This window comes from Zootoca vivipara, chromosome 2 (genome assembly GCF_963506605.1).
Source record: "Zootoca vivipara chromosome 2, rZooViv1.1, whole genome shotgun sequence".
Taxonomy (NCBI): domain Eukaryota; kingdom Metazoa; phylum Chordata; class Lepidosauria; order Squamata; family Lacertidae; genus Zootoca; species Zootoca vivipara.
The window spans coordinates 86140550-86166279 of record NC_083277.1 but is presented as its reverse complement, the minus strand read 5'-3'; the positions used below and the strand labels follow the sequence as shown (position 1 = coordinate 86166279).

The 25730-nt window shown below is 41.1% G+C and overlaps 1 protein-coding gene across 9 annotated transcripts; it reads right to left on the bottom strand.

Moving 5' to 3' along the window:
• Positions 1–171: 171 nt before the first annotated feature.
• On the bottom strand, positions 172–24526 carry LOC118079920 (cytochrome P450 2C19-like). Of its 9 annotated transcripts, none has more exons than XM_060271804.1 (10): positions 24133–24272; positions 21126–23920; positions 10622–10784; positions 9853–10002; positions 9197–9357; positions 6825–7001; positions 5176–5317; positions 3898–4085; positions 3460–3601; positions 231–1574 (listed from the first exon to the last, which is right to left on the bottom strand). In XM_060271804.1, exons 3-10 carry the CDS (start codon positions 10731–10733, stop codon positions 1387–1389), a joined length of 1260 nt encoding a protein of 419 aa, XP_060127787.1. In that variant the 5' UTR covers positions 10734–10784; positions 21126–23920; positions 24133–24272; the 3' UTR covers positions 231–1386. The 9 variants fall into 9 exon arrangements, 8 of the variants coding, with proteins under 8 accessions (XP_034960571.1, XP_034960565.1, XP_034960572.1 ...); XM_060271803.1 differs by having other exon boundaries at positions 232–1574; positions 10622–11501; XM_035104674.2 differs by lacking the exon at positions 21126–23920 and having other exon boundaries at positions 225–1574; positions 24133–24525.
• Positions 24527–25730: the final 1204 nt, after the last annotated feature.

Below are 25730 nucleotides of genomic sequence, written 5' to 3'. Positions count from 1 at the left end.
TGGAAGCTGTACGCCGGCTCCCTCGGCCAATAATGTGAAATGAGCACGCAACCCCAGAGGCGGTCACGACTGGACCTAATGGTCAGGGGTCCTTTTACCTTTAATATGAAACTTGGCAAGTGATGGGCAGAAGATGCAAGATATGTAGAACTGAGGAATGTTAGGGAAGTCCAAAGATGATACAGTGCTGGCTTGAATGGGTGTGGCTACCATTCATGAAGAAATGAAGAGGAATATAAAAACTGTGTACAAAAGTGAAAATCTGTAACCTCTCTGGAAGAGCAAAGGAAGCTGTTCTTTATGAGGGGAGGGTCTTTTTACCAATTGTCTCAGATGCCAAGTGTGGTGGTGCACACAGTTATCCACAAAGAAGAGCATTAAACCATTAAAAAAATCATAGCCCAAGATTTCTTGCACCCATTTATCAAATATGTGGCAAGTTTCATGCCCCCCAAAGGATCTACTATACCATGACAGTAATTTCATCCCATTTTACCAACAAAGAAAAAGGGTGGGGGAGAGATGCAGGTGTTTGATTTGACTACTACTTTAATTATACTGTTGTTGATAAATCTCTATCTTTGATTAATACAATTTATTGTGAAGTTTAAAATGTCTACACCTTGAAGAAGAAACTGACACGTGATATTATCAAATGCTTTTTCTGCATCTGGAAATGTAAATACTTGTTCAAGGTTTGTTTTTCATGCATAAATGAAGTTGTTGGGATTCATCTGTCTCAGGAGACAATGGAGGAGTGCAACTTTGTGGGTGAGGTCAAACTGCTGGAGGGTTACAGCACCTGCCGTGGCTGTAGATATGGAATAGATATGATTTGCTGCAGCTGGGGCCGATGAAGATGTCCAGTTGAGTTGCTGCAGATGCATAGCTAGATTTATTATTTTCCTAATATTATCCTTCATTAAGCAAAATCCATTTTCCTTGTCTATAGGTTTTTTTAATAATGTTCCTTTTTAGATAAAAAAATGCTATTGTTATAGCCCTGTTACAGAATTCAAGTAATTTACCGATTTATAATATCTCATTCTTCACTTTAGAAAGTTATTGGGCTAATATACTCCTAAAGGTCTTAACACTGAGATTCCATCTGCTCCCAGAGATTTATTTATCTTTGCCTTTTTACTTTATCTATCATTACTTATTATTGGATTGATTCTTCTAATGTAGTAGTGGCTCAGCTGTGGTTTTCCAAGTGTTGCACTACAACTCCCAGCAGCCGCAGCAGCATGATGTGATCTATAGTTTGGAATATATAGTTTTTCTAAGTAATGTGTGATTCAGTTCTCCCAGTAATCATGTTGTTCCTACATCAAATTATCTGAAAAGCATTGGCACCATTTATTCTGCTTAGTTGCTGTCACTAGATCATATTGAACGTCTAATGAATTTCAATGGCAAGTCTCCTGGCTTCAGGCAACTATCCTCATACAAAGTGAATATATCCTTGTCTTTGGCATCTCCAATCAGCTGGAAGGTGAAGTTCTGGAGCAGAGCACCAAAGAACAGGAACAGCTCCATCCGAGCCAGGGCTTCCCCTGGGCATGCCCGTTTTCCTAGGAGAGAAGAAAGTGGCAGGGCTCACCAGTCATCAAAAACCTATTTAGTGCCCAAGAAACCCAGCCAACTCATTTTGAAATAATGGAACTGCAAAAGAAAGACAGCAGTGTGACCATTTCTCAAGGGGTGCCTGCAACTCTCTGTTTCCACTGTGATGTGAAGGTGAAGTGTTTCAGGCAGGTATGTTTTTGGAGATATTGGTCTCATGGAGTTTTCTCGATTCTTTGGCTTACTGGTGAACTTCTACTCTGAGCATGTTATATAACACTAAAGTACTGCTTGGCTTATTCTCCTGCCACAAAACACAATATTGTATGTACTGTGCAAAGTGAGGATGTGTCCCAAAACCTATTCTAGGATCTTTTATGGCTGAGGTTACTGCTGTAGCACCTGTGCTCTTGAAGGTGCCTGTCCCAATAATTTGAAACAATGAATCTAAATTAGTACTTTTCACCCTGTCACCTTGTTGTTGTTGTTTAGTCATTTAGTCGTATCCGAATTCTTCGTGACCCCATGGACCATAGCACGCCAGGCACTCCTGTCTTCCACTGCCTCTCGCAGTTTGGTAAAACTCATGTTCGTAGCTTCGAGAACACTGTCCGGCCATCTCATCCTCTGTCATCCCCTTCTCCTTGTGCCCTCAATCTTTCCCAACATCAGGGTCTTTTCCAGGGAGTCTTCTCATGAGGTGGCCAAAGTATTGGAGCCTCAGCTTCAGGATCTGTCCTTCCAGTGAGCACTCAGGGCTGATTTCCTTCAGAATGGATAGGTTTGATTTTCTTGCAGTCCGTGGGACTCTCAAGAGTCAGCTTAAGGCATGGCAAAACATTGGCCTCCATTTACCTGCCACCGTTATTGGTCTATATAGGCTGAAGATGAGCTCCTTTCAGCATGCCCAGCTGCTTGGAGTAAAATATAATGGTTCCTCCTATGTGGGAGGAATGCAGAAGGGTGGGGAGGGCAATGGAGAAACATGCAGGGGGTGGGAATTCAAGAGTCTAGGAAGGTTGGAGCATGAGGAATGCTGAGGATGATGTGGGGCTTCCCAATGAGCAGCAGCCATGTTGCACTACTTGGCTTCACAATTCAAGGAGGCACGGATAATCCATTCTCTGGCTGGGCTACAGGCAGCCTGGAGAGAAGAGAGCACTGAAAAGACCATGTGGGATCCCTCTGTGTGTGTAAATCTTTGCTGAAAGCTACACATAAGCAGCTTCAGAGCACAGAAATATACAGTCATACCTCGGTTTAAGTACTTTTTTAAAAAGTACTCTGCGGACCCGCCTGGAACGGATTAATCCACTTTCCATTACTTTCAATGGGAAAGCTTGCTTCAGGTTAAGTACGCTTCAGGTTAAGTACAGACTTCCAGAACCAATTACACTCATACTTCGGGTTAAGTACACTTCAGGTTGAGTACTCCGCGGACCCGTCTGGAACGGATTGATCCACTTTCCATTACTTTCAATGGGAAAGTTCACTTCAGGTTAAGTACAGACTTCCAGAACCAATTGTGTACTTAAACCGAGGTACCACTGTAAAAGATTATGTGAGTGAGTACTCTCCTTTCCTTTCCTCTCAACTCATCATGCCAGCTCTCTTTCTTAACACAGAGCCCATGTGGTTCCTGTAGGCAGTGGTCCAAAAGATGGGAACTCAACTGTCCCATCCTCAGGCTGATGCTTACAAATTTTCTGCTCAAGATGTAGGAAAGGGAGGGCAAAGACAGAGAGAAACGTCTTGTGGGTAGACAATCCCTCCCCAAACCTCTCATTTATCTCCTGGCAGCACTATCACTCTTGGAGTCCTACTGCCCATCCATTCACACACTGGCTGCTGGACCCAACCCCACAGTGTGAGAATCTAGGTCTATAGAGTCACCTGTAGAAAAAGGCATGAAGGCAACCCTGTTCCGGAACTGGCCCTTCTCATCCAAGAAATGACCCGGATTAAACTCTTCTGGATTCTCCCATTGGAGAGGATCAAAGTGCACAGATCCAATCTCTGAACAGACAGTTGTGCCCTTCAGGGAGAAGATTGAGATTTCATTATTTGTTTCAGTTTCATAAACATAAAAAGAAGCCTGCTTATGGAAGAGACTGTGATCCCTAAAGTTGCTTGTCACATATAGAAACAAGTCATGGCACAGCATTCTGAAAAATCACCATGAAAGTGTGTGTGTGGGGGGGGTGAGGTAGTAATCAGCATATCTTGTCTCTGCACTGGCTGGGATTGTGACAAACCAAAGTCATTAATGGGATGATAAATCCCCCCTTCCCCTCTCCACAGTAACCTGCTCATTTCACATGTGACACACACCTGGGGGATAAGATAGCCCCGGAATTTTGTAGGACATGTTGTTTCACGCGGGAAGCTCTCAAGGCTCCCTTTTTGATATCGTTGAATCTCATGGAGAACAGCATTGGTGTAAGGCATCCTCACCCTATCTTCCATGCCAGGGATACGGTTGGCACCTACCACCTCATCAATCTCCCGTTGAACTTTTTCTGTAAGAAAACAAATTCAGAGCTCTACTTCCAGAATTCTGAAGCTACTTCTCTTCTAACATAGTGATAGCCTTCAACATTCTCCAACCAGAAGGAAAAGTAACACCGTCTTACATGAATTTGCATCCTGACAGGAGCCCATTTTTAAAGATGGCATGCAAAGATGAAAGGAATCCGGCTTCCATAACCCCAAGGCATTCGCTTTGCTACAGGGGATCACCTTATATTACTAAAGGATGTGGGCTTTTTATCTTAAGCAAAAAGTTAACTGGAAGGCATTCTTAGAGATGTTCATGAAATTATGTTGAATAGATGGTGTGGAAACTTTATGCTATCTCTTCAAACAATACCTTTTATTCATTCATTTAACTTACATCCCACTCTTCTACCTCAGCCAAAAAAAAAAAAAAAAGAGTCCCAGGGTAGCAAATCAGAATCACCACAGGGCAAGGGTTGAAGGCATTAGGTTCAGGACAGAAAATATAAAGTACTTCTTTGCATGATGCACAATTAACAGTCATAATTAAAGGAAACCTCACTACTGAGCTATTCTTAAGAGTTCACAGCCTTGCAGAAAGGAGATCAGACACAATCCAAACTGTTCTGAGGTAAAGAGCTGTTTGCTCATAATGGTGGTTCCTCCCTGCCTTGGCTCTTACTAAAATGATTTAAAGAAGTGGGTTACTTTTGCACCAGCCCCTTGGACATACATAGCCAATGGATACTGGAGATGATCCAATACAAGCCTAGCTCAGTGTATGAATCAGTTTAAAAGGTGGAAACCTTTACCATGGACTTAGGAAAAGATATTTTGTACTGATCTCTGTGAGCAATTTGCACTTTCTTCGTGAAGTTTTGATGTTTTATTGTTTTACACAGGCACCCCCAAACTGTGGCCCTCCAGATGTTTTAGACTACAACTCCCATGATCCCTAGCTTACAGGACCAGTGGTCAGGGATGATGGGAATTGTAGTCCAAAACATCTGGAGGGCCAAAGTTTGGGGATGCCTGGTTTTACCTTTCTCTTTGCTATTACTCTTTCCACCTTGGAAATGCACAGCCTTTCAGTCCTTTGGACAATTTATGTACCTTGAATGTGTGGCAATCTAGCCATCGCCAGGAGGGCACAGCCCAAAACGTCACTTGTGGTAAATGACCCAGCAACAAAGAGTTCCTGCACACAAATGATAAGCTGTTCTTGGGTGTAGATGGCCTCATGATTGGTTTGTTCCTGTAAAAAGGAAAAGGAGAAATAGAATTTAAAACACCCATTGGAAAGAGTGATGGAGGAAGTGAGACATCTCAGTCTTTTCTATGCAGTAACTAGAAGGAACACAATAATTGAATGGTTTATTGCAGTGTAACTAGAGAGGGGTTTTTTTTTAATTGAATATAGTTTTACTCAGTGGCATTTCTCTAGAAAATGAGGTGGTGGAGCTTGTCACAATCACCTGCTCATTCTCTTAGAATGGCAATGGCATCCACCTGAGAGGTGCCAGAACTGAGATCCAACAAGTTTCAGCTGAAACAAAGCCATGGTGTTATTCATTTAAAGTTTTTTTAAAAAAACATTTTTAAAGTTTGATGTTTTATGATGCTTTTATATGTGTTGGTAGGCTACCAGAGTAGCTGTGGATACTGAGTCAGATGGTCTGGGGTATGAACTATTATTATTATTATTATTATTATTATTATTATTACAATTATTATTTTCTTATATACAAGTTTATACTGATTTTAGTGGTTTTTAAGGCCATAAATTATTCCAATCTACCTCCACAATCTCTATTCCTACATCAGATTCCCATTGCTGATTCATGGAGTTGTATCCTCCAATTGTTAACTCAATAATTATTTGATAGAGTATAGTGTTTATTTTTTTGTGGGGTGGTATATTCATGTGTATGTAGGATCAATTTCTCAAATAATTTTTAAGGGCTTGTGGCATTTAATGGCCAATCCTATCCACTCAATCTATTTGCTGATCCAGAATTGCTGATCAAGGTATCTCCCCTGCCAGTATCAAGTATTGTTGATGAAGGAGGCCATTGGGGAAACTGAAGCATTTGGCAGGGTGACTGTTATGTACTGAGCTGAATCCTAGAACAATATAGATTCAGAATCAGCAGTCTGATTGGTCCGCAGGAGCTACCCAATCCAACTCCAGGTGGAAGTGAATCCGCAACCTGATTGGCCTGAAGGAGCAGCCAATCAGGCGGCTGGCAGAAGGGAATCTGCAACCTGATTGGCCAGTAGGAGCAGCCAATCAGGCTGCAGGCAGAAGTCAATCCACAACCTGATTGGCCCACAGGTGTAGCCCTGAAGTAGCCAATCACGCAAGGCCCATTGTGTAAATAATGTATATAAGCAGATGGTTTTGGGAAAAGAGCCATTCTTCTCTTCTTCTCCTTGAAGACTATGAGCTGAATAAAGAGCATGAAATTCACTCTCGACTCCGAGTATATTTCAGTGACAATTAATAAAAGTAAATCAAAGATGATCTGAGACATCTCGGTCTTTTCCATGCAGTAACGAGAAGGAACACAAAACCTGCATAGCTTGAGGGAAGATGCCTCCACCTGAGATTAGCCTGGAGATCATCACAATGGCCAACCACCACAGCCAGAATGCAGGATCAGAATGAGGGAGGGCAGCAGACATATGAGGCAGTTCCAAATCTAGCCACAAACGAGAGACATCTCAGAAGTGTAGAGAAGGCAAATTATAGAACCTCCTACCTTCTCTGACTTCATAAGGAAACAGTCAATATAATCCCGGGGGTCCTGATAATCCAGGCTCTCTCTGTGGGATACCACCCTCTCATTGATGAAAGCATACATTTTTTCAAAATCTCCAAAAATCTTTTTGTGCTGTCCAGGCAGGTGAGATATTATTTTCGGGAACACATTATAAATCTGGAACAGAGACAATACGTAACAATTGTATATTGACTTTATCATTTTAGAACTGCCTGCTGAGTCTATGGATTTAGGGATGTTCTCCTGCAAACTGTTTGCAATCCATGGCTCCTTTGAGAGGAGTGACACGATTTAAGTTTATTAAACAAACAAACCATTGTAAATAAATCCTCACTCCTCCTCCTCCTCTATCTACTTTATTTACATCATTCTGCCCGGACACTGAGGTCCAGCGCCGAGGGCCTTCTGGCGGTTCCCTCGCTACGAGAAGCTAAGTTACAGGGAACCAGGCCGAGGGCCTTCTCGGTAGTGGCACCCACCCTGTGGAATGCCCTCCCACCAGAGGTCAAAGAGAACAACAATTACCAGACCTTTAGAAGGCATCTTAAGGCAGCCCTGTTTAGGGAAGCTTTTAATGTTTGATGGATTTCTGTATTTTGGTGTTTTGTTGGAAGCCGCCCAGAGTGGCTGGGGGAACCCGGCCAGATGGGCGGGGTATAAATAATAAATTATTATTATTATTATTATTATTATTATTATTACAGTCTACTATATTTACATATTAATTATCACTAGATCCTGCCCATATCCACTGAGGCAGAACTCCTAACCATGTCTGCCCAGAAACGAGGCTTTCTGAATTAAACTGGGCTTACTCTGATGTAAATGGGGTCAGGATCACAGCCCTAATCAACTTCCTACAATGAATTTAAAAATAATGCATTGTTCATTATTTGGCCTGCTTATTCTCTGAAACAAAATAATGCAGAAACAGGTTCAAGATCTTTCTGAAGCAAATTTTTCTGTTAGGTTGATTGTACCTTGTATGCAGGTCTGGCCCATCCATTAAATGAAGCAGGCACCTTGGGTGGTGGAAGATCAAATATGTCCTGCTCACCCCACCCCGTCCTCTGCTGGCTAAGAATTTACCTTGCTTTGTCTGAAGTCATGAAATGGGATGCACCACCCCTGCTTGAATGTTTCTGTGCTTAGTTGATACACGTACCATATATATTAAATCTGAGTAGACTAGAAACCAGAACACTATGGACACAGGTTCAGTGGCAGAGCACCAGGTTTGCATGCAGTAGGTCCCAGGCTCAGTCACTGGCATACAAGGATAATAAATAATAAATAATAAATAATTTATTATTTATACCCCGCCCATCTGGCTGGGTTTCCCCAACCACTCTGGGCGGCTTCCAACAGGAAAATAAAACACAATAGTCTATTAAACATTAAAAGCCTCCCTGAACAGGGCTGCCTTCAGATGTCTTCTAAAAGTCTGGTAGTTGTTTTCCTCTTTGACATCTGTTGGGAGGGCGTTTCACAGGGCAGGCGCCACCACCGAGAAGGCCCTCTGCCTAGTTCCCTGCAACTTGGCTTCTCGCAACGAGGGAACTGCCAGAAGGCCCTTGGTGCTGGACCTCAGTGTCCGGGCAGAATGATGGAGGTGGAGACGCTCCTGCAGGTATACTGGACCGAGGCCATTTAGGGCTTTAAAGGTCAGCACCAACACCAACACTTTCAATGGCAGGGCACCAAGCTGCATGCAGCAGGACAAGGTTCAATCACTGGCATACAAGGAACTCAAAAGTAGCTTGTAGGAGCCATGCGGTTCAAGCCTGGAGCAACCAACTCATACCTCCTCACATGCTGAGCTTCTCAAGTAGACTGGAGAGGAACAGAGCGTTACTTGCCCAGTCTCTCCCGGACTTCCGCTTATCCTATGCCTAGAAGGCACAGGTACAAGCAGATTTGCTCTTGGCCCATGCTTTCTCGGCACATGTCTGAGTACTTTTACCTTTGCCCTGTTGCTTCCTCCCAGGAAACCTGCTCTTTAGTGCTTAATCGGAAACAGCAATCTGCAGAAAACCAGACTGCTGTTTGTTCCAATTCAGTACTAACCAATGGGTTTTCCTGGGGGAAAGTAGTGGGGCAATATTAGGTGTGGATAAGCTCATAGTTGTAAGGAAATTTTTAGTGATGTCAATTGAAAGGAAATCCATAATCACTGATGTATTTGATTTGTTTCATGTGGAATTTAATGGAGAGAAGAGGATCAGAGAAAGTGTAAAAGGTAAAGGGAAATATTTCCCAGGGTGCACTTGGCTTATACCAGGGCCCATGTCCACTAAGATGAACCAAGGTTCTGGGTCCATGGGATATCCTCACAAGAAGGAACAACATACCTGTCCCATATAACTCACAAAGTAGCTCACAAAATCCTCCATGATTCGCAACATCTCCCAGAGGACCTGATCTGTGTAGTCAAAGCGACTCCCAAAGACAACAGAACAGAGCACATTAGAAACAGCAATTGTCATGTATTTTCTTAGATCAAAGGCCTTCCCTGCAGGAGCAAAAGGACATAGTCAATGGAGTTTGCCAAGGTGGAACCTCTCTCCCTCTGCCTGCACGGCAGAAGAATGTAAACAAGAATTCCTTGCACAAACTGAGCCTGATACATGGTGCATTTAGTATTTCCCTAACATTTAAAGAGAATCAAATTCCTTTTACATGTAATAGTAGTATCAGCAGCTCTTGAAGGACAGTATCCACTTTCTTTGGCAATGCAGAAGTGCAGCTTAACTGGTAAGGATAACATTATGGACTCCTATAAGGAGGACAATGTGCTCCCCCATATCTGTGGTCAGGAAATCCCTGCTCAAACAGAGCTCGGCACATTTCAGGAGTACGTTACAACTCAGCCAAGTTATTTAATAGGTAGCAATTCATTATGAACACCTGTGCCATAACTAATGGAAATCCCACTTTCTGGTAGCCTACTCTTCCTGCCCTGAAGGACTTCAAAAGTGTGTTTGGAATAAGGATAACTTGAGAAGACCTTTTGTGGTTGCCATTGCCTCCACCAGACAGAGAGCTTCCTCCTGCACCCTCTTGGACATCGTTTTCTTCCCCATTCCAATATCTCGCAGGGTGGTGAGTGTGAACCTGCGCAGCTCTCTCCATTTTTTCATAGATCCGCTGGACATTCCTGAAAGCAAACAGGAGAAGATCATTCCCTTAGGAAGCTTTCTCAGCAGGATGGAAGTTCATTGTGGCACTTTGTCCATTCAGAATATATTCCCATTTGTAGTTGCAGTAGGGTTTCTTCCAGACTTAGGTAATAAAAAAAATAGGACATCCACTGAAAATAAGCCACCTTGTGTTTTTTGAGGAAAAATAAATATAAGATGGTGTCTTATTTTTGGAGAAACACGGAAGTTAAGATTGGCATGACAGCTTACTTTATGATCTTAACCCTCCATGGATTAATTAGAATTAATCTTGTTGGTTATTTGAGACTGGCTATATCCCTCACAGTAAAGAAAGAAATCAGTTCAGGGCTGTTGTTTTGGGTGGGAAACTCCTGTTTTTTGTAACATCTAGCTCCACCTGCAGTATGAAAAGGAAGGGCTTGATGTCTGCTTCTTCCTACTCAGAGACCCCTGAAAATGAAGGCTGCTTCTCCCATTAAAATGGAAGCAATAAGCACAGTACCCCTACTCATAGCTGCCAAGTTTTCCCTTTTCTCGCAAGGAAGGGAAGCCTATGCAGCATAAGGGAATTTCCCTTAAAAAAAGGGAGAACTTGGCAGCTATGCCCCTACTTACCTTTATAACGGTACGCGGTATCACTGAAGGGCAAAACAGGACGCCCAGCAAATTCTTCAGCATGATCCAACAGAGCATCTTTCACCACTTCATATCCACACAGTACCACCATGGGCTTGGGACCCAGCCAGACAGTAAAGATAGGACCCCATTTATCAACGAGCTGAAGGTAGGATTTAAAAAATGCATGGATATATCAGTGGCAGCTGGCCCATTATGGCAATCAGGGTTTAGCCCTACCAAGTGAAAACCCAGCAATTTATTTTTAACTCCCCCCCAATCTCAAAGCTATAGTCTTTATGGTTCCCAAAACTCCCATTTCAATGAGTCCTGGATACTTTTTTGTCAATCAGCTCTCTCACCACACAACTAATCACGATCCAGCTAGGAGGTCCCACACCTCTCTTTCTCCAGTCAGCAAAGCCTATTTTTATTTGACCTCGCTATGCAATTTGCTCCTCCCATCTGCTGACATTATTTCAATTCATCCAAGATGACTGATGACAATTGGCCTGATGATTTGGTAGTCCCAGTTCTCAGAACTGCTTTCTTGTAGGTCATGGCCAGAAAGCTCATACCAAGCCCCAGGACTGTGCTAATTATTTTATTTCAGTGACTTGTCTATTTGTGTGACTGACCATCTATTTTGGAGGTAAAGAATCCTTAAACCATTTTTGTTTATTGGATACAAAGGCAAGGTTTAAAATTATTACCTGCTAGAAATGTACAAGAGGCCACAGAGAATCCATACCATTGATCTCTCCCATTGTTGGACCTATTGCTGGCTTCTCAGCTGTCATGGCAAGAACCCAGATGGCTTTTGCAAGGGCTTGCTGCTTCAGCAAAAAGTAATTGCTACAAGATAGTATCACCAAGGCAACTATATGGAAACAATAAATGTCCATAAAAATGGCAAAAGTACCATATTCTCCAGGTGGATCACGTTTAGTCAAAACTCTCCACTATGACCTGTCCATCTTCAGTGGCCCTGCATGGCATAGCTCATAGCTTCTCTGAGTTATTCAAGCCCCTTCACCACGACCCCTCAATTTTAAACTTGAAAAATAGGGGGGGGGGATATAGTCTTATACATGTGAAAATACGATAGTTTCTTTCCCAGATAGGTTTTATCTTAAACAATAGCAAATGCAGTAAATAAAAAGTTCGCTTGTAATATATCAGTGGTTCAGTGCTCTTTTCTTCTCTTTCTAAAATAGATTTTATCTTGAACAATTGCAAACGCAGTAATAAAGAGTTCAATGCTTGGAGCATGGAAAGAGGACGACGTCCTTCAGTTTGTTAAACCTCCTGGAAGGTTTAATAATGCTACTCCCAATGTAAACATGCAGATGGGGACAGATATACCCCTGCTTTAAGTTGTTTACACACCGTCTTCTCTTGTATATTATTTGAAACAAAGTTCAAAGACTAAGCTCTTTAATGACAAAATGTCTGATTACCAGAACAACTTCCGAGCACTGAACCACTGGAACAGCCATACCTCGGTTTAAGTATGCTTCGGTTGGAGTACTTTCAGTTTAAGGTTTTTTTTACTATCAAACCTTTATTAGGCATTTTACAAATAGAATCGCAAGAAAAAGAATCACATACAAAAGTATTTAAAATGCATACAAAGAGGCAACAGTAAACTGCATATACTAATTGTATATGTGTGTGTGTATATATATATATATATATATATATATATATATATATATATATGTATATATATATATAAATTCTGAGATTTCTTCCTATTAAACTACTCCTTGAGACACTGCTGCCAAAAACTCAGCTTCTCCCGCAGTCACCTTATGATCAATGTCAGACAGGCAGAATCCAACATTTCCACCATGCTGCGATTTCAGAGCACCCAGAAGGGGGGAACAACACACGTTCACGCAGCATGCTGTGGAGTGGATAATGAAAGAGAATATGCTCTACACTATCCGGCACATTCAGAGAACATCTACGGTATCTCTTGTCTCTGGGAGTGTTCCGATATCTACCCCTGACAAATGCCGAGGGAAATACATTCAGTTGGGCTAGTATAAATGCCCTACGTTGGGCTGGGATTATTAGCTTTGTAATATAGTTGACCCTATTATCTAAGATATTTAAATCATAGAGCATGGGGGAGCAAACTCTATTTGCAGCTGCCACAATGTTTTGTCTTCCAACATCCTTTAATCTGATTTGGACATTGTGGAAGATATATTGCTCACTTGAATTATACAAGGGCTCCAGCTCAATGCCTATGAATCTAATTTTGTTTTCTAGGAGTTGGTACCATCTAGATTTATAAGAGTCCTTGAGCAGGTCAGAGAGCAGACTTGATGGTGGGCAACGTAAATGGCATCATAACCAGTATTTTATGGCAATAGTTCAAGCCCAATATTCCATTGTGTGTATGCCTAATTCTGCACACATTGTTTCATATTTAATGGAAGATGGGAGTCCAAGGATACGTCTCAGGAAACTTGAGTGAATCTTTTCCAAATCTCTATTAAATGCTTGTACCCATATTGGGACCCCATAGAGTATCTGGGATAACACCTTTGCTTGGAAAATTTAGTTGGCTGCAGGGATAAATTGGTTTCCTTTCTGATAATAGAAACGAGCAACAGCTGAGGAGGTACCGTATATTCCGGCGTATAAGACGACTGGGCGTATAAGACCCCCAACTTTTCCAGTTAAAATATAGAGTTTGGGATATACTCGCCGTATAAGAAATACGACCCGGCGTATAAGACGACCCCGACTTTTGAGAAGATTTTCCTGGGTTAAAAAGTAGTCTTATACGCAGAATATACAGTACTCTTTGCCTGTTTTATAGCATTTGTACAATGATTTGACCACCCTAAATTGCTCTGGAATAAAATTCCCAGATTGTGTTGAATGATTGTGTAAAAGTGTCATTATTGTTTCACTGTACCTTTAAGAGTCAGGAAAGATTAAATGACTGGGGCTCTGCAGCTGTGGAGCAGCTCTACAGGTGTTGCTGTGAAGCTGATGATGCAGGGTATATCAGGGGTGTTGTGTGTTGCTTCTGTGCTGGGTGTTTTCCCAGTGTGCTCTTGGTGGGTGGTTTGGTTGTGCGGGTATTTTGTGCAAGCTTAATTTAATTTTTGTTATTTTTACTTTCTCCATTAAACCAAGCATTTGTTTAAGTCTTGGTCTCTATGTGTAAGTTTCTCAACCAGTTTCTGCTGATTTTGCTTTTAACCCTAACATTTTGGTTATGGGCCCAGTGGTTGAGCGTGGAACTGCACATGTTAGTTTTTGGAGAAAGGTTTAGAAAGGTTTTTTTCCCCTCTTTTCTGCTGCAACGGTTTTGTGGGCTGGTGGTTGAAAAGTTCCAGCATGGCAGACCGTGTTGCTGAGGCTGAAAAGGCTTTAACATTCCCGCAACTAACGGCCGAGAACTACAGTCTATGGTCCTTTCGAATGGAAGCACTTCTAACTTCCCGTGATGTGTGGAAGTACGTGACCGAGGACCCTCCTGCTCCTATGACCGATGCCTGGTCGAAAGGTGATGCTAAAGCAAGGGCATTAATTAACTTGTCTGTTAGTGATCAGCAAGTTGTGTATATAAGAAATAAGAAAACTGCCAAAGAAATGTGGGACAGTCTTACGGCAGTGCACGTTAGAAAGGAGTCAGCGTCTGCCATAGCTAGCCAGATATCTGCTGTACCTCCAGCACAATTAACTGTGGAAGGGGTAACAGCAAGATTGATGGGCGAGCTGGACAGAAGGGAGGCTTGTGGGATTAGCACTCCTATTTCTAAAAATAATGAACGCCGTATGCAAGTCTGTGGTGATTCATCTGCTTTCAAAACTTCCAAGCATTGCTGGTTTTGTAAAAAGCAGGGGCACCTTGCGAGGGACTGCAGATTTAAAAAGCAAAATGCTTCAGGGTCCGTTCCATTTCGTAAATCACAGACAGCAACCCAGCAGTCGGCAGCACATCGTAAAGATGGACGTGAGCCGCGAGCATTCCATGTTCATGAATTAGGTCGTAAAGTAATTAAAGATGACACATGGAAATCGTTTGTAGTAGATTCCGGGGCGTCAATTCATCTTTGTAACGACCGAAGTCTGTTTGTTTCTTTCGAAGAGGAAATTGGCACCATTCATCTGGCCAACTCCAACGTTCTACAGTCGCTTGGCAGAGGTACTGTGAAACTTGACTCCTTGAACATCACAATAGCAAATTGCACTTACTGCCCATCAGTGGACAATTTATTATCAGTAAGTTGCTTTGCACGCCAAGGAGTAACTGTGTGCTTCACAAAATCACTATGTGAGTTCTACAAAGGGGGAAAGCGTGTATTGTATGCCAGAGAGTCTGAAGGTTTACATAGACTATATTTTAAAAAGCATTCACAGCCACCTGTGAACTGTAGAGTAACCCAGCCAAGTCAGGGGCTGAGAAATGTAAAGCCTCACTCCGGATGTATTCATGAGCCGCATAGACTTTTGGGACATTTAAATTTCACAGATGTGATAAAGACAGAGAAGATTGTTGATGGACTAAACTTAAAGCCATGTAAATACTATATGCAATGTGTATCTTGTTGTAAGAATAAGATAAAAGTTGCAAGAAAGGGTAAATGCTCAAGCAGGAAAGTAACAGAGCCATTTGAACGTGTGCATTGTGATTTAGTAGGGCCACTCCCTCCTTCTTTAGGAAATTCAAAATATTGGCTTACTCTTATTGATCAGTACAGCAGATATTGTTTTGTTTACACCATTGCTGAAAAGTCACAAGCACTTGAGAAGTACAAGATTTTTTGCAACTGGGTAAAAACCCACTTTAACAAACCTATAAAGCATTTGTTTTCTGACAGGGGGGGGGAGAATTTGTTTCTGAGGAATTTTCACATTTCCTGGAAGCGCAGGGGACTGTTCACGAGTTGTCCTGCCCTAGAAGTCCTTGGCAGAATGGGATTGTAGAAGTAGTGCAACGTGATTTGCAGGCAGGTGTTAAAACTTACTTGCATGATGCTAATTTGGGGAAAGAATATTGGGCGGAATCTCTTCATGCCTATCTTTTTGTTAAAAACAGATCCTATCATTCTAGTTTAAATGTTACACCCTATGAAATGTTGTTTAAAAAACGCCCTAATTTAAAATACCTGCGAATTTGGGGCTCAGACATTATTATTCACTACCCTGCTAGACACAAGTTGGATGAGCGTAGTGTTCAAGGAAAGTTTATGGGCTACCAGCAGGGGGCGTACAGAGTTTATGTACCAGCAACTGGTAAATTTCATATTACCAGAAGCATGATTGAAACTGTAAATTGGAATAGAGTTGCTATTTTTCAAGATAGTGATGGTTTAGATAATGCTGATGAGGAGGAAGTAGAAGTAGAAGAGGGAGAAGCTGGAGCAGGGGATACTAGTGAATCTGAAGACGAAAAGCCTGTTGTGTCTGGTGATTTGTTTGAAAATTTAAAGACACAGACACCTAAAGAAAGGTTAAGTTCTTCTGAGTTTTCTGAAAGTAAGAAAAGCCCACAAGAGTCTCATCAGTCTGATGATAGCAATTTACAGTCTGAAGCTAGAAGTCCAAATAGTTCTACTGATTCTGAAGGGCCTAGCTCTTCTTCAGGACTAAGACGTTCAGACAGAAAGAGACAGGAACCAAGACGGTTTTCAAAAGAGCAGTTATACACTGTGTATGCCAATAAGTAGTTTTTGAGCCAAAATGCTACAACGATGTTCAAAAATTACCTTTGCATGAAGCTGTAAATTGGTACAAAGCTATGGATGCTGAAATAGCTTCTTTAAAAGAGCATAACACTTGGTCTCTTGTACCACAAACCCCAGACATGAGAGTTATTGATTCAAAATGGGTTTATAAAGTGAAAATGAATGATAAAAACAAAGTTGTAAGGTACAAGGCTAGGTTAGTAGCCAGAGGTTTCCAGCAAATCCCAGGTGAAGACTATGATTTGTGTTACTCACCGAGCGTAAAATATGAATCTGTTAAGCTTTTGTTAAAAGATGCATCCCAGCGTGGACATTCTGTCTATCATGTAGATATAAAAACTGCCTATTTGTTTGCAGATTTAGAAGAACAAATTTTTATGCGTGTCCCTGATGGCGTAATCGCCACTAAAGGAGTAGTGTGCAAACTAAATAAATCTCTTTATGGTTTGCATCAGAGTGGTAAAAACTGGCATCAGACTTTAGTGAAGGAATTGCTGAATTTTGGTTTTACACAAGGCAAGGCAGATAACTGTGTATTTACAAAAGAAAATGGAAATTCTGTGACCAAATTATGTGTGTTTGTAGATGATATATTAATTTCTACAAAAACTAAACATGAATATACACAGATAGTGTCACTGTTACAAGAAAAATTTGATGTGGTAGAATTAGGCAAAGCTAAAAACTATATATCCATGCAAATTGAAGAAGGCAAAAATGGTTCTTATCTGATTCATCAAAATGCAAAAATAGATGATCTTGTTGAAATGTTATGTTTAAAGAATGCAAATGGGAAAGAAACGCCTATGGTATGTGGTTTCACTTTTACAGATGGCAATAACACGTTCTCTGGCAAAACTTTGTATCGCTCTGCCATAGGCAAGCTCAATTTTATTCAAAGAGTTTCAAGGCCAGATGTGACTTATGCTTTTCATTTTCTGGCAAAATTTGTAGAAAAACCCACTACCCAATGCTTCAAAGCTCTTAAGAGAGTGGTGATGTACCTCAAACACACAAAACGTTACAGATTGGAATTTACACCATCTATTGACAAAGGTTTTGAAATATATTGTGATGCATCTCATGCTGTAGAGCAAAATAATTACAAAGGTACATCTGGTATGGCTTATTTTTATAATGGGTGTCCTTTTGAATGGAAAGCACAGAATCAAATGATTAATTGTCTTTCTTCAACTGAAAGTGAGTTATATGCCTGTACTCAGGCCATCCGTGATATAGAGTGGTATTTACAAATATTTGAAGACTTAAAGATGCCAGTATCACTCCCAGTAAAAGTTTATCTCGATTCCCAGAGTGGACTTGCTATCCTGTGCTCAGAAACCAACACACAGCGCACTAGAGTGTTGAGATTACGTTTACAATTTGTAAAGAATTTGATTGCTGACAAAACAATTGTTTTTGAATATGTCCCCGGTGACAGACAAGTCGCAGACATCTTTACTAAAGCACTTCCAAAAGTTGCACATGAAAGACATGTACAAAGTTTGTCTCTGTTTCACAATAATGAACTGCAGGGGATATGTTGAATGATTGTGTAAAAGTGTCATTATTGTTTCACTGTACCTTTAAGAGTCAGGAAAGATTAAATGACTGGGGCTCTGCAGCTGTGGAGCAGCTCTACAGGTGTTGCTGTGAAGCTGATGATGCAGGGTATATCAGGGGTGTTGTGTGTTGCCTCTGTGCTGGGCGTTTTCCCAGTGTGCTCTTGGTGGGTGGTTTGGTTGTGCGGGTATTTTGTGCAAGCTTAATTTAATTTTTGTTATTTTTACTTTCTCCATTAAACCAAGCATTTGTTTGTCTTGGTCTCTATGTGTAAGTTTCTCAACCAGTTTCTGCTGATTTTGCTTTTAACCCTAACAACCTATACATCTTTACTTGCTGGATTTCTTGTTCTCTTATTATTTCCATTTCCCTAGTTTCCAACCTTTGGAGAAAACCAAGATTTTCATCTTCTCGTATTTTATGGAAAGTTTGTTAATTTCACAGTAGAGACTCAGGGAAAGTATAAGACGTTTCAAACCCAAGCTCATTAATGATAGTAGGACTGTGTCATCTGCGTATAATAAAAGAGGAACAGGTTTCTGGTTGAGTTTGGGGGCGTGTGATTCTATTTTTTGGAGGTGTTCTGGAAGATGTGATAAAAATAGATTAAATAGAAAGGGGGCAAGAATACACCCTTGTTTTACCCCTTTCGTATTAGGGATATCAGATGAGAGGTGACCTTTAATGTTGAGTTTAACTTGACAGATGTTGAAAGAATATAAATTTTGTATTAAAATCAATAGGCGTTGATCAATTCTTAGCTCTACAAGTTTCTTCCGCAATTTTGCATGATCAACTGAATCAAAGGCACCACGGAAATCTACAAAAGCTGTGTAAATCTTAGATTGCTTTTGGGATCTATATTTTTCGACCAAATGTGTAAGTATAAGGCAATGGTCTAAAGTAGAGCAACCTTTAGAGAAGCCTATTTGTTCTTTCCCTGGTAAATTTAGGTTTTTCATCCAGGTAAGAAGTTTAAATAAGAGGTGCTTGGCATAGATTTTTCCTATGACTGATAATAAGCTTATTGGTCTATAGTTCTTTGGTTCGTTTGGATCGCCATTTTTAAAAATTGGAATAATTATTTATCTAAGCCATATTTCAGGCATGATTCCATGTTTATCAATGAGAGTAAATAATTGAGCTAAGGGTTCTGCCCACCAGTCTATGTATGTCTTAAATAATTCTATCGGTAAACCGTCTGGCCCTGGTGATTTCCCTGATTTAAAGCTTCTAACTATCTCCCTGATTTCCTCCTCTTCTACCCTTGGCCACTCCTTCAGTCTGTTGATTTTATTATCTATGGCCTCATTTCCTTTTGATTCACTATGTAGATCATTAAATACGGATGTAAAGTACTGGGACCATTTAGATTCTGTGATTGATGAAAAATTTAATTGATTGTCGTTTTTCAGACCTCCATACACTAGCATCCAGAACGCTTTGTTGTTTTTGCTTTGAATTGAATCGAGTAATTGTAACCATTTTTGAGTAGCATATTTTTGTTTCTTTTCAGCCAGAGTATGGTGAAATTTTCTTTTTTCATCTAAATAGGAAAGTTCTAATTTAGTACGATTATTTTTGAAGGCTCGGCGCAATTTTCTTTTAAGTTGAAAGCATTCATCATCAAACCAAGGGCTGGCGCTATATTTAGGTACCCAGATTTTAGGTGGAGTGTTAAGCTCTGCAAGGATTTGGAAAATTTCATTATAGATTTTCAAAATGTTCCTGTGGGGATTAGTGTTCTTTAAATTTAGTAGCACCTGTTTTCTCAAGTTAGCTGTAAGTTTTTGCCCCACTGCAACACTCATTTCCTGGGACCATTTTAATTGGGTCATTTGTTTATATTGACAAGGTCCTATGATCATAGCTGCCAAGTTTTCCCTTTTCTCGCGAGGAAGCCTATTCAGCATAAGGGAATTTCCCTTAAAAAAAGGAAGAACTTGGCAGCTATGCCTAGGATTTTACAATTAATTATTTTAGTTTCCAACTTTAAGTTGATAGACAGCAATAAAGGTTGATGATCGCTTTCAGTATGCATTCCAATTTTGAAATCCGTGATCAAATTTACAATATTATAAGGGACAAGGATATAATCGATTACACTGCATCCTCTGAGGGAAAAATATGTGAATTCCCCACTTCTATCCCCTTTTGTTGAACCATTCACAATCTGGAGGTTAAAGTTGTTACATAGCTCAAGTAGGCATAAGCCTTCCCTATTTATAACATTGTCTCTGGAGAATCGTTCTATTTTCAGTGCATAAGCAATATCATTGTCAATGTTCCAATTTATTTTACTACATAGTTGCTCATTGTTGGTTCCCACCCTAGCATTGAAATCGCCTACTATTATTAGTGAGGCATTTGGATATTTATCAATCAGATTTTTGATATAAAGAGTTAATTGTGGCCAATTCTCACTGGAGATATTGCTTTTAGTAGGGGGAACGTAGACATTTCAGTTTAAGTACTCCACTGACCCATCTGGAATGGATTAATCCACTTTCCATTACTTTCAATGGGAAAGTTCACTTCAGGTTAAGAACGCTTCAGGTTAAGTACAGACTTCCAGAACCAATTGTGTACTTAAACCGATGTAACACTGTATATCACAATTTGACTATTTGCTATTGTTTAAGATAAAACCTATCTGGGAAAGAAACTGTTTTTATGGATTTATTCATAAAATATTATTGGTGATGTTATCTTGTGTTGATTGCAGTAGTCACTGTATCACCACCCTGTTCATTGTTTTATCAGCAAGAAGTAAGGCAGCAAGATGAGATGCTGCACATTTAATTTGGAATGGAGCTGTGTGAAGAGAGCCTATCAGAAAGTGAAAGGGTGTGGGGGTCACACATCTGTGAGTAACTGAAGAAAAGGGTTTAGAAACAATGTGGGGCTGTTGAAGGGAAAGAAAAGCAGAAAGAGAGGAGTTGATGAATCAGCCAAAGAAATTCCTATGTGAATTCCTAAGTGCTGAAGACATTTATTAAGCACAAATCAAGTGAAGAAACAGCAAACAAGTGCTGATTAATAAGGATTTGTATGTAAAGCTGGATGGATGAATTGCAAAATGAAATATGAGTGAATGAAATGATCTGGTAAGAAAAAAGTGAATGAATTTAAAGTGACCCTAGGAAAAATTAAGTAACTTATGAATAGAAAAGAAATATCAACTGAATTTTTTTGGAGAAATGGGTCAGAGAAAAGGCACTTACACAAGACTCTTCTTAACTCACTCACAAAGAGAAGGTTCTGTTCACAGCAGAAGGGTGGCTGGGTGACTATCCAGTGCTGGGATCCAATGAAATATCTGCGTGTTTATAGTTTAATATATAGGGCGCTGATCCAATAGGAATTGAGCAAGAAGAGCAAACAGTCTGTCAATCATTATGGATGATTACGGGGTTATACAAATATTTAACATTTCTGAGGTCTCTCATGACCTGGAAGCTGTACGCCGGCTCCCTCGGCCAATAATGTGAGATAAGCACGCAACCCCAGAGTCTGTCAGGACTGGACCTAATGGTCAGGGTTCCCTTTACCTTTACCTTTATACTGCATATCTAAAAGTGGGAAATTAGCTAGGGAAGAAGTTCATATATTTATTTATTACAATAATATACCAGCCCTATCTTTCAAGGAGCTCAAAGTGATGTACATGGTTCTTCTGCTCCCCATTTCATTCTCACAACAACCCTGTGAGGTAGGTCAGGCTAAGAGATGGTGTTTGGCCCATGGTCACCCAGTGAGCTTCATGACTGAGTGGGAATTCAAACCCTGCTTTCCTAGGTCATAGTCCAACACTCTATCCATTATGTCACTGTAGCGGTCACTCTGACCTGCACATCACCACTGGACGTTTTACGGTCGATTGGTGATGTGCCAACTACAAAATAAACACCTCCACCAAAACACCACAGACCAGGATACAGATAAAATAAAACGAAGTTGCTTTATTGTGTGTTCATATGCTTAATGGTTGCAGTACAAATCTTAGGTTGTTCTAAATTTCAGATGGTTCCTATACCGGCCTATTACCTCTAATTATAAATTACCGGCCTATTACTGCTAAAGTCAACTAGGTAAATATTTATTAATAATCTCCCAACTTTGTATCCCGTCTGACTAAATCACCACCTATTCTCCTTCCTCAATATATTAAACCAGCTCTCTCTGCATATAACCAACCACTCCTAGCTCAACCTCAACTGATTCCAACCTCAACTTCAACTCCCTAACTGCCACTTGGGAGGGGTTTTTATCCCTGGACTGAGCCCGCCCCCCGAGGGTTCTATCTGCTCCACGCTTAACCCCTCACATGCTGGGTCTGGTCTAGGTGGCGAATCGCCACAGTCACCCCCTAAGGGTTTTAAAGGTGTGCTAAGGAAGGAGAAATGAACTGCAGAGAACCTGAATGAATTCTTTGCACATGTATTCATTGTTAAGGTGTGGGGCAGAGTGTGCAAGCACTAACATAGGTCACTGTCCTCAAGGTGCTATGGAGAATGTTGAGATCAGGGTCAATGGCCTGCTGGACTTTTGTACATGGAACAGGACTGGGAGGAGACAACTTTCCCCCCTTTGCTTCAGGCAGCAAAACACCTTGCAAAGGAAGTCTGCAGACAGCTGTGCCATTGAAACTGGCAGGTTATTGTAGAACTGGAAAAGGTGCCAACAAGGACAATTAAAATTATCAAGGGGCTGGCCTCTGTGAAGAAAAATTAAAACATTTGGAGCTTTTTTGTTTTTGTTTATTTGTTTAGATAACAATGCGCTAAGAGAAGACAGACGTGTATGCAATTTATCATGGTGTGGGGAAACAAAACTCCTTTGCTTCCAGTGAAGCAGAATGGTAGGGCAATCAAGATAAGCAGAAGGAGATCCTCCTTCTCAAAGGCAGCACCACTGCAAGATGTCTGGATGGTCATCAACTTAGACAGATTTTAAAGTGGATTAGACAAATAAACTATCAATGGCTGCTAGGCAAGATGGTGATATACTGTATTACCTGCAGATGACACATAGTATGCCTTTCAACACTAATTGCTAACGAAACAGCAACATAACCCACCAACAGCATACGAATGGATATGGCTAATTTGACCCAACAACCCGTCACACTCTCTCACACACCAACAAAACTCACTGTAATCAACCAAATGCAACCAACCAGTCTCTTTCACTGCCAACGAAAAGAAATAAATGAATAGATGCAAGAACCATCCACGTGACACTAATACAACACCCGACACATACACTATGCAAAAGATGGAAATATCACTACCCCCTTCTTTCTCCCTCCTCCCCCAACCACACAATGCCTATGATAGCAATGTCTCAACCAAGTGTTACTGACCTGTAGATAGGGTTCTACTAAGTAAAAACAGAGGTGTTACGCAGGGGCGAAACTAGGCTTTCTTTAACACTAGTCAAAGACCCAGCTTGGCATCCCCACACACATTTATTTACACACACACACACACACACAGGCTGGGAGCGTCAATGGTGCCCTCCTGGAGGCTTCACTTGGGGGCGGTGGCTACCCACCCCCCTGCTACAGCACTGCATAATATGTCCCTTTGTTATCCATGAAAATCTATAGAAGCAATAATAACACTGATTGCCAAGGCATGGGGTGGGTGCAGAGCAGAATTGCAGGAGACTGTGCTGCTTGGAGAATGGATAAGACTTTCATCTAGTCCTTCAGGGTTCTTTGTGTGTTCTTAAAGATGGTGCTCTCTGCAGCCTCTCAGTCTGGCAGCACTTCCAGGAAGAGACAAAGAGGATGGGAAACCTTCTTTTCATGACCTCCCTTCTGTTCACTTATGTTGCAGGAATATTTGCGCTCCTCAAAGCAGCAGATAGAATCAGACATACACAGACTAAAGAAGGTAGAAATTAACTTTGTGCCTTCCTGTCTCTCTCTGCCTTTTTAGTCTAGCCGAGGGGTCAGCAAACTTTTTCAGCAGGGGGCCGGTCCACTGTCCCTCAGACCTAGCGTGGGGCTGGACTATATGAAAAAAAAAGAGATGCATTTTAAATAATAGGACACATTCTACTCATGTAAAAACATGCTGATTCCCGGACCGTCCGCAGGCCAGATTGAGAAGGCCATTGGACCGCATCCAGCCCCCGGGCCTTAGTATGGGTTCCCCTAGTCTAGCCAAATCTGCTTTACGGCACAAATGAAAAGTGAAAGTGGTCTCCAAGAGGTGGACTTACCTTTGCATAGTTTCTGCTCAGAGGCAGGACGTTTTTCTGCAGAAGATTGCCCAGAAGAAACCAAGGAGTGGGCCCTGGAGGTAGTTGGGCTTTCTTCTTGTACATTTTGAAGGAGAACAAGAACAAGGTGAAGAGGAGGCAGAGAAGGAGCAGAGCTTCTACCCCCATTTTTCTCTCTGTTCTTTTGGTCAGAAATCCAAGAAAATACTTAAGAACAACAAGGTGGAAGAAAGCTGCCTGCTGGAGACCCGACCCAACCTGAACTCTGGATTATCTCTGTTGCTCTTCTGGTGTTCATGTTTTCAGTGTGGCCTTTAATAATTAACGGGGATAGTTATTCATTAATATTCATTGAACTTAACCTTGACTGAGAATTAAAATAGGTTGTAATCCCCTCTGGGATTACGCATGAGAGATAGAGTACATGGAGGCTGCAAGCAAATATATGCTATCTGAGAAGCCAGTCAGTGAAAAGGTGTGTTTTACCTGCTGCAGGGAGGATGTTCACCTTCTTTTTTGAATCTGCTCACGCTCCTTTAAACACACTTTACTTATATCTTTTATCTATCATCTATCTACAGTATATATCTATCTATCATCTATGCCACATTTAAACTGTGAGGGAGGTATAGATGTTTCCCCACTGCCCTTCCTGGCATACTCACAGCAACATAACTTTTTATCTACAAGTCAGCAGCAGTGAGTAGTTTGGAATGAAAAAGGAAAGGCAGAGGTAGATAGCCTAAATCAGGCATCTCCAAACTGCGGACCTCCAGATGTTTTGGCCTACAACTCCCATGATCCCTAGCTAACAGGACCAGTGGTTGGGGAAGATGGGAACTGTAGTCCAAAACATCTGGAGGGCCGAAGTTTGGGGTTGCCTGGCCTAAATGCATATTCCACCACCACCACCATCCCACACACAGAACACGCACACTTGCACGCACCAGCTTTATCCTCAAGAAAAGTCAGAATAATGCTCTATTGATTAAGGGAGAATGCAATAAAATATATGCAACACCCGAAGAAATAAATTCAGAGTTTCTAATGTGTTATTTTAAGTTGTATAGGAAAGAACGGTACACCTGATCTGTGAATGTTAAAGTTCATTTCTGCATTTGGTTCTTCTGCAATTATATCTGCAGCAAACTAAATTTATTGCAAAGCCTTTGCAGCTGAAAGAAATCCGTGGTAGTATGAAGAGGTAGAAAGTTCCAGACCATGACCGGACATTTCTCCTGTGGAATGGTATAAGGCACAGGCAGACTTTTTGGTCCTGAGTCGTTTTACCTTTGAATCAGGTAGCTTGTCCTCTATATGGTATGATGCTCATTAACTCTGTTACTAAAAGCACCCTCTATCATTTTGGAATACGTTATTTCATTTAGGAGTATGAGAGTCGTATGCATAGAGGTAAATGCAGTCATAATGCTTTATGCATTAGTTAGCTTCTAAATGAATTCTTCTTTCCCCATCCCATTGTAATAACCACCACTTGAAAGGTGTCCTTGTTGTGGGTGCAAATTCCCAGATCTTGAATTCCTTGTAGTTCAGGGTGGGACATGGTTGCTCTGCATAAAAGATTTCCCTCTTGCAAG

Bases quoted from the DNA above. Each gene is read 5' to 3' on its own strand.
- LOC118079920 (XM_035104674.2), bottom strand. From the start codon at position 24,300: ATGGGGGTAGAAGCTCTGCTCCTTCTCTGCCTCCTCTTCACCTTGTTC. The intron at 10,785-24,132 runs GTAAGTCCACCT...TCCTACCTTCAG, and splicing joins TGAGCAGAAACTATGCAAAG to CTCGTTGATAAATGGGGTCC. The intron at 5,318-6,824 runs GTAGGAGGTTCT...TCCTTTTTACAG, and splicing joins TCCTTATGAAGTCAGAGAAG to GAACAAACCAATCATGAGGC.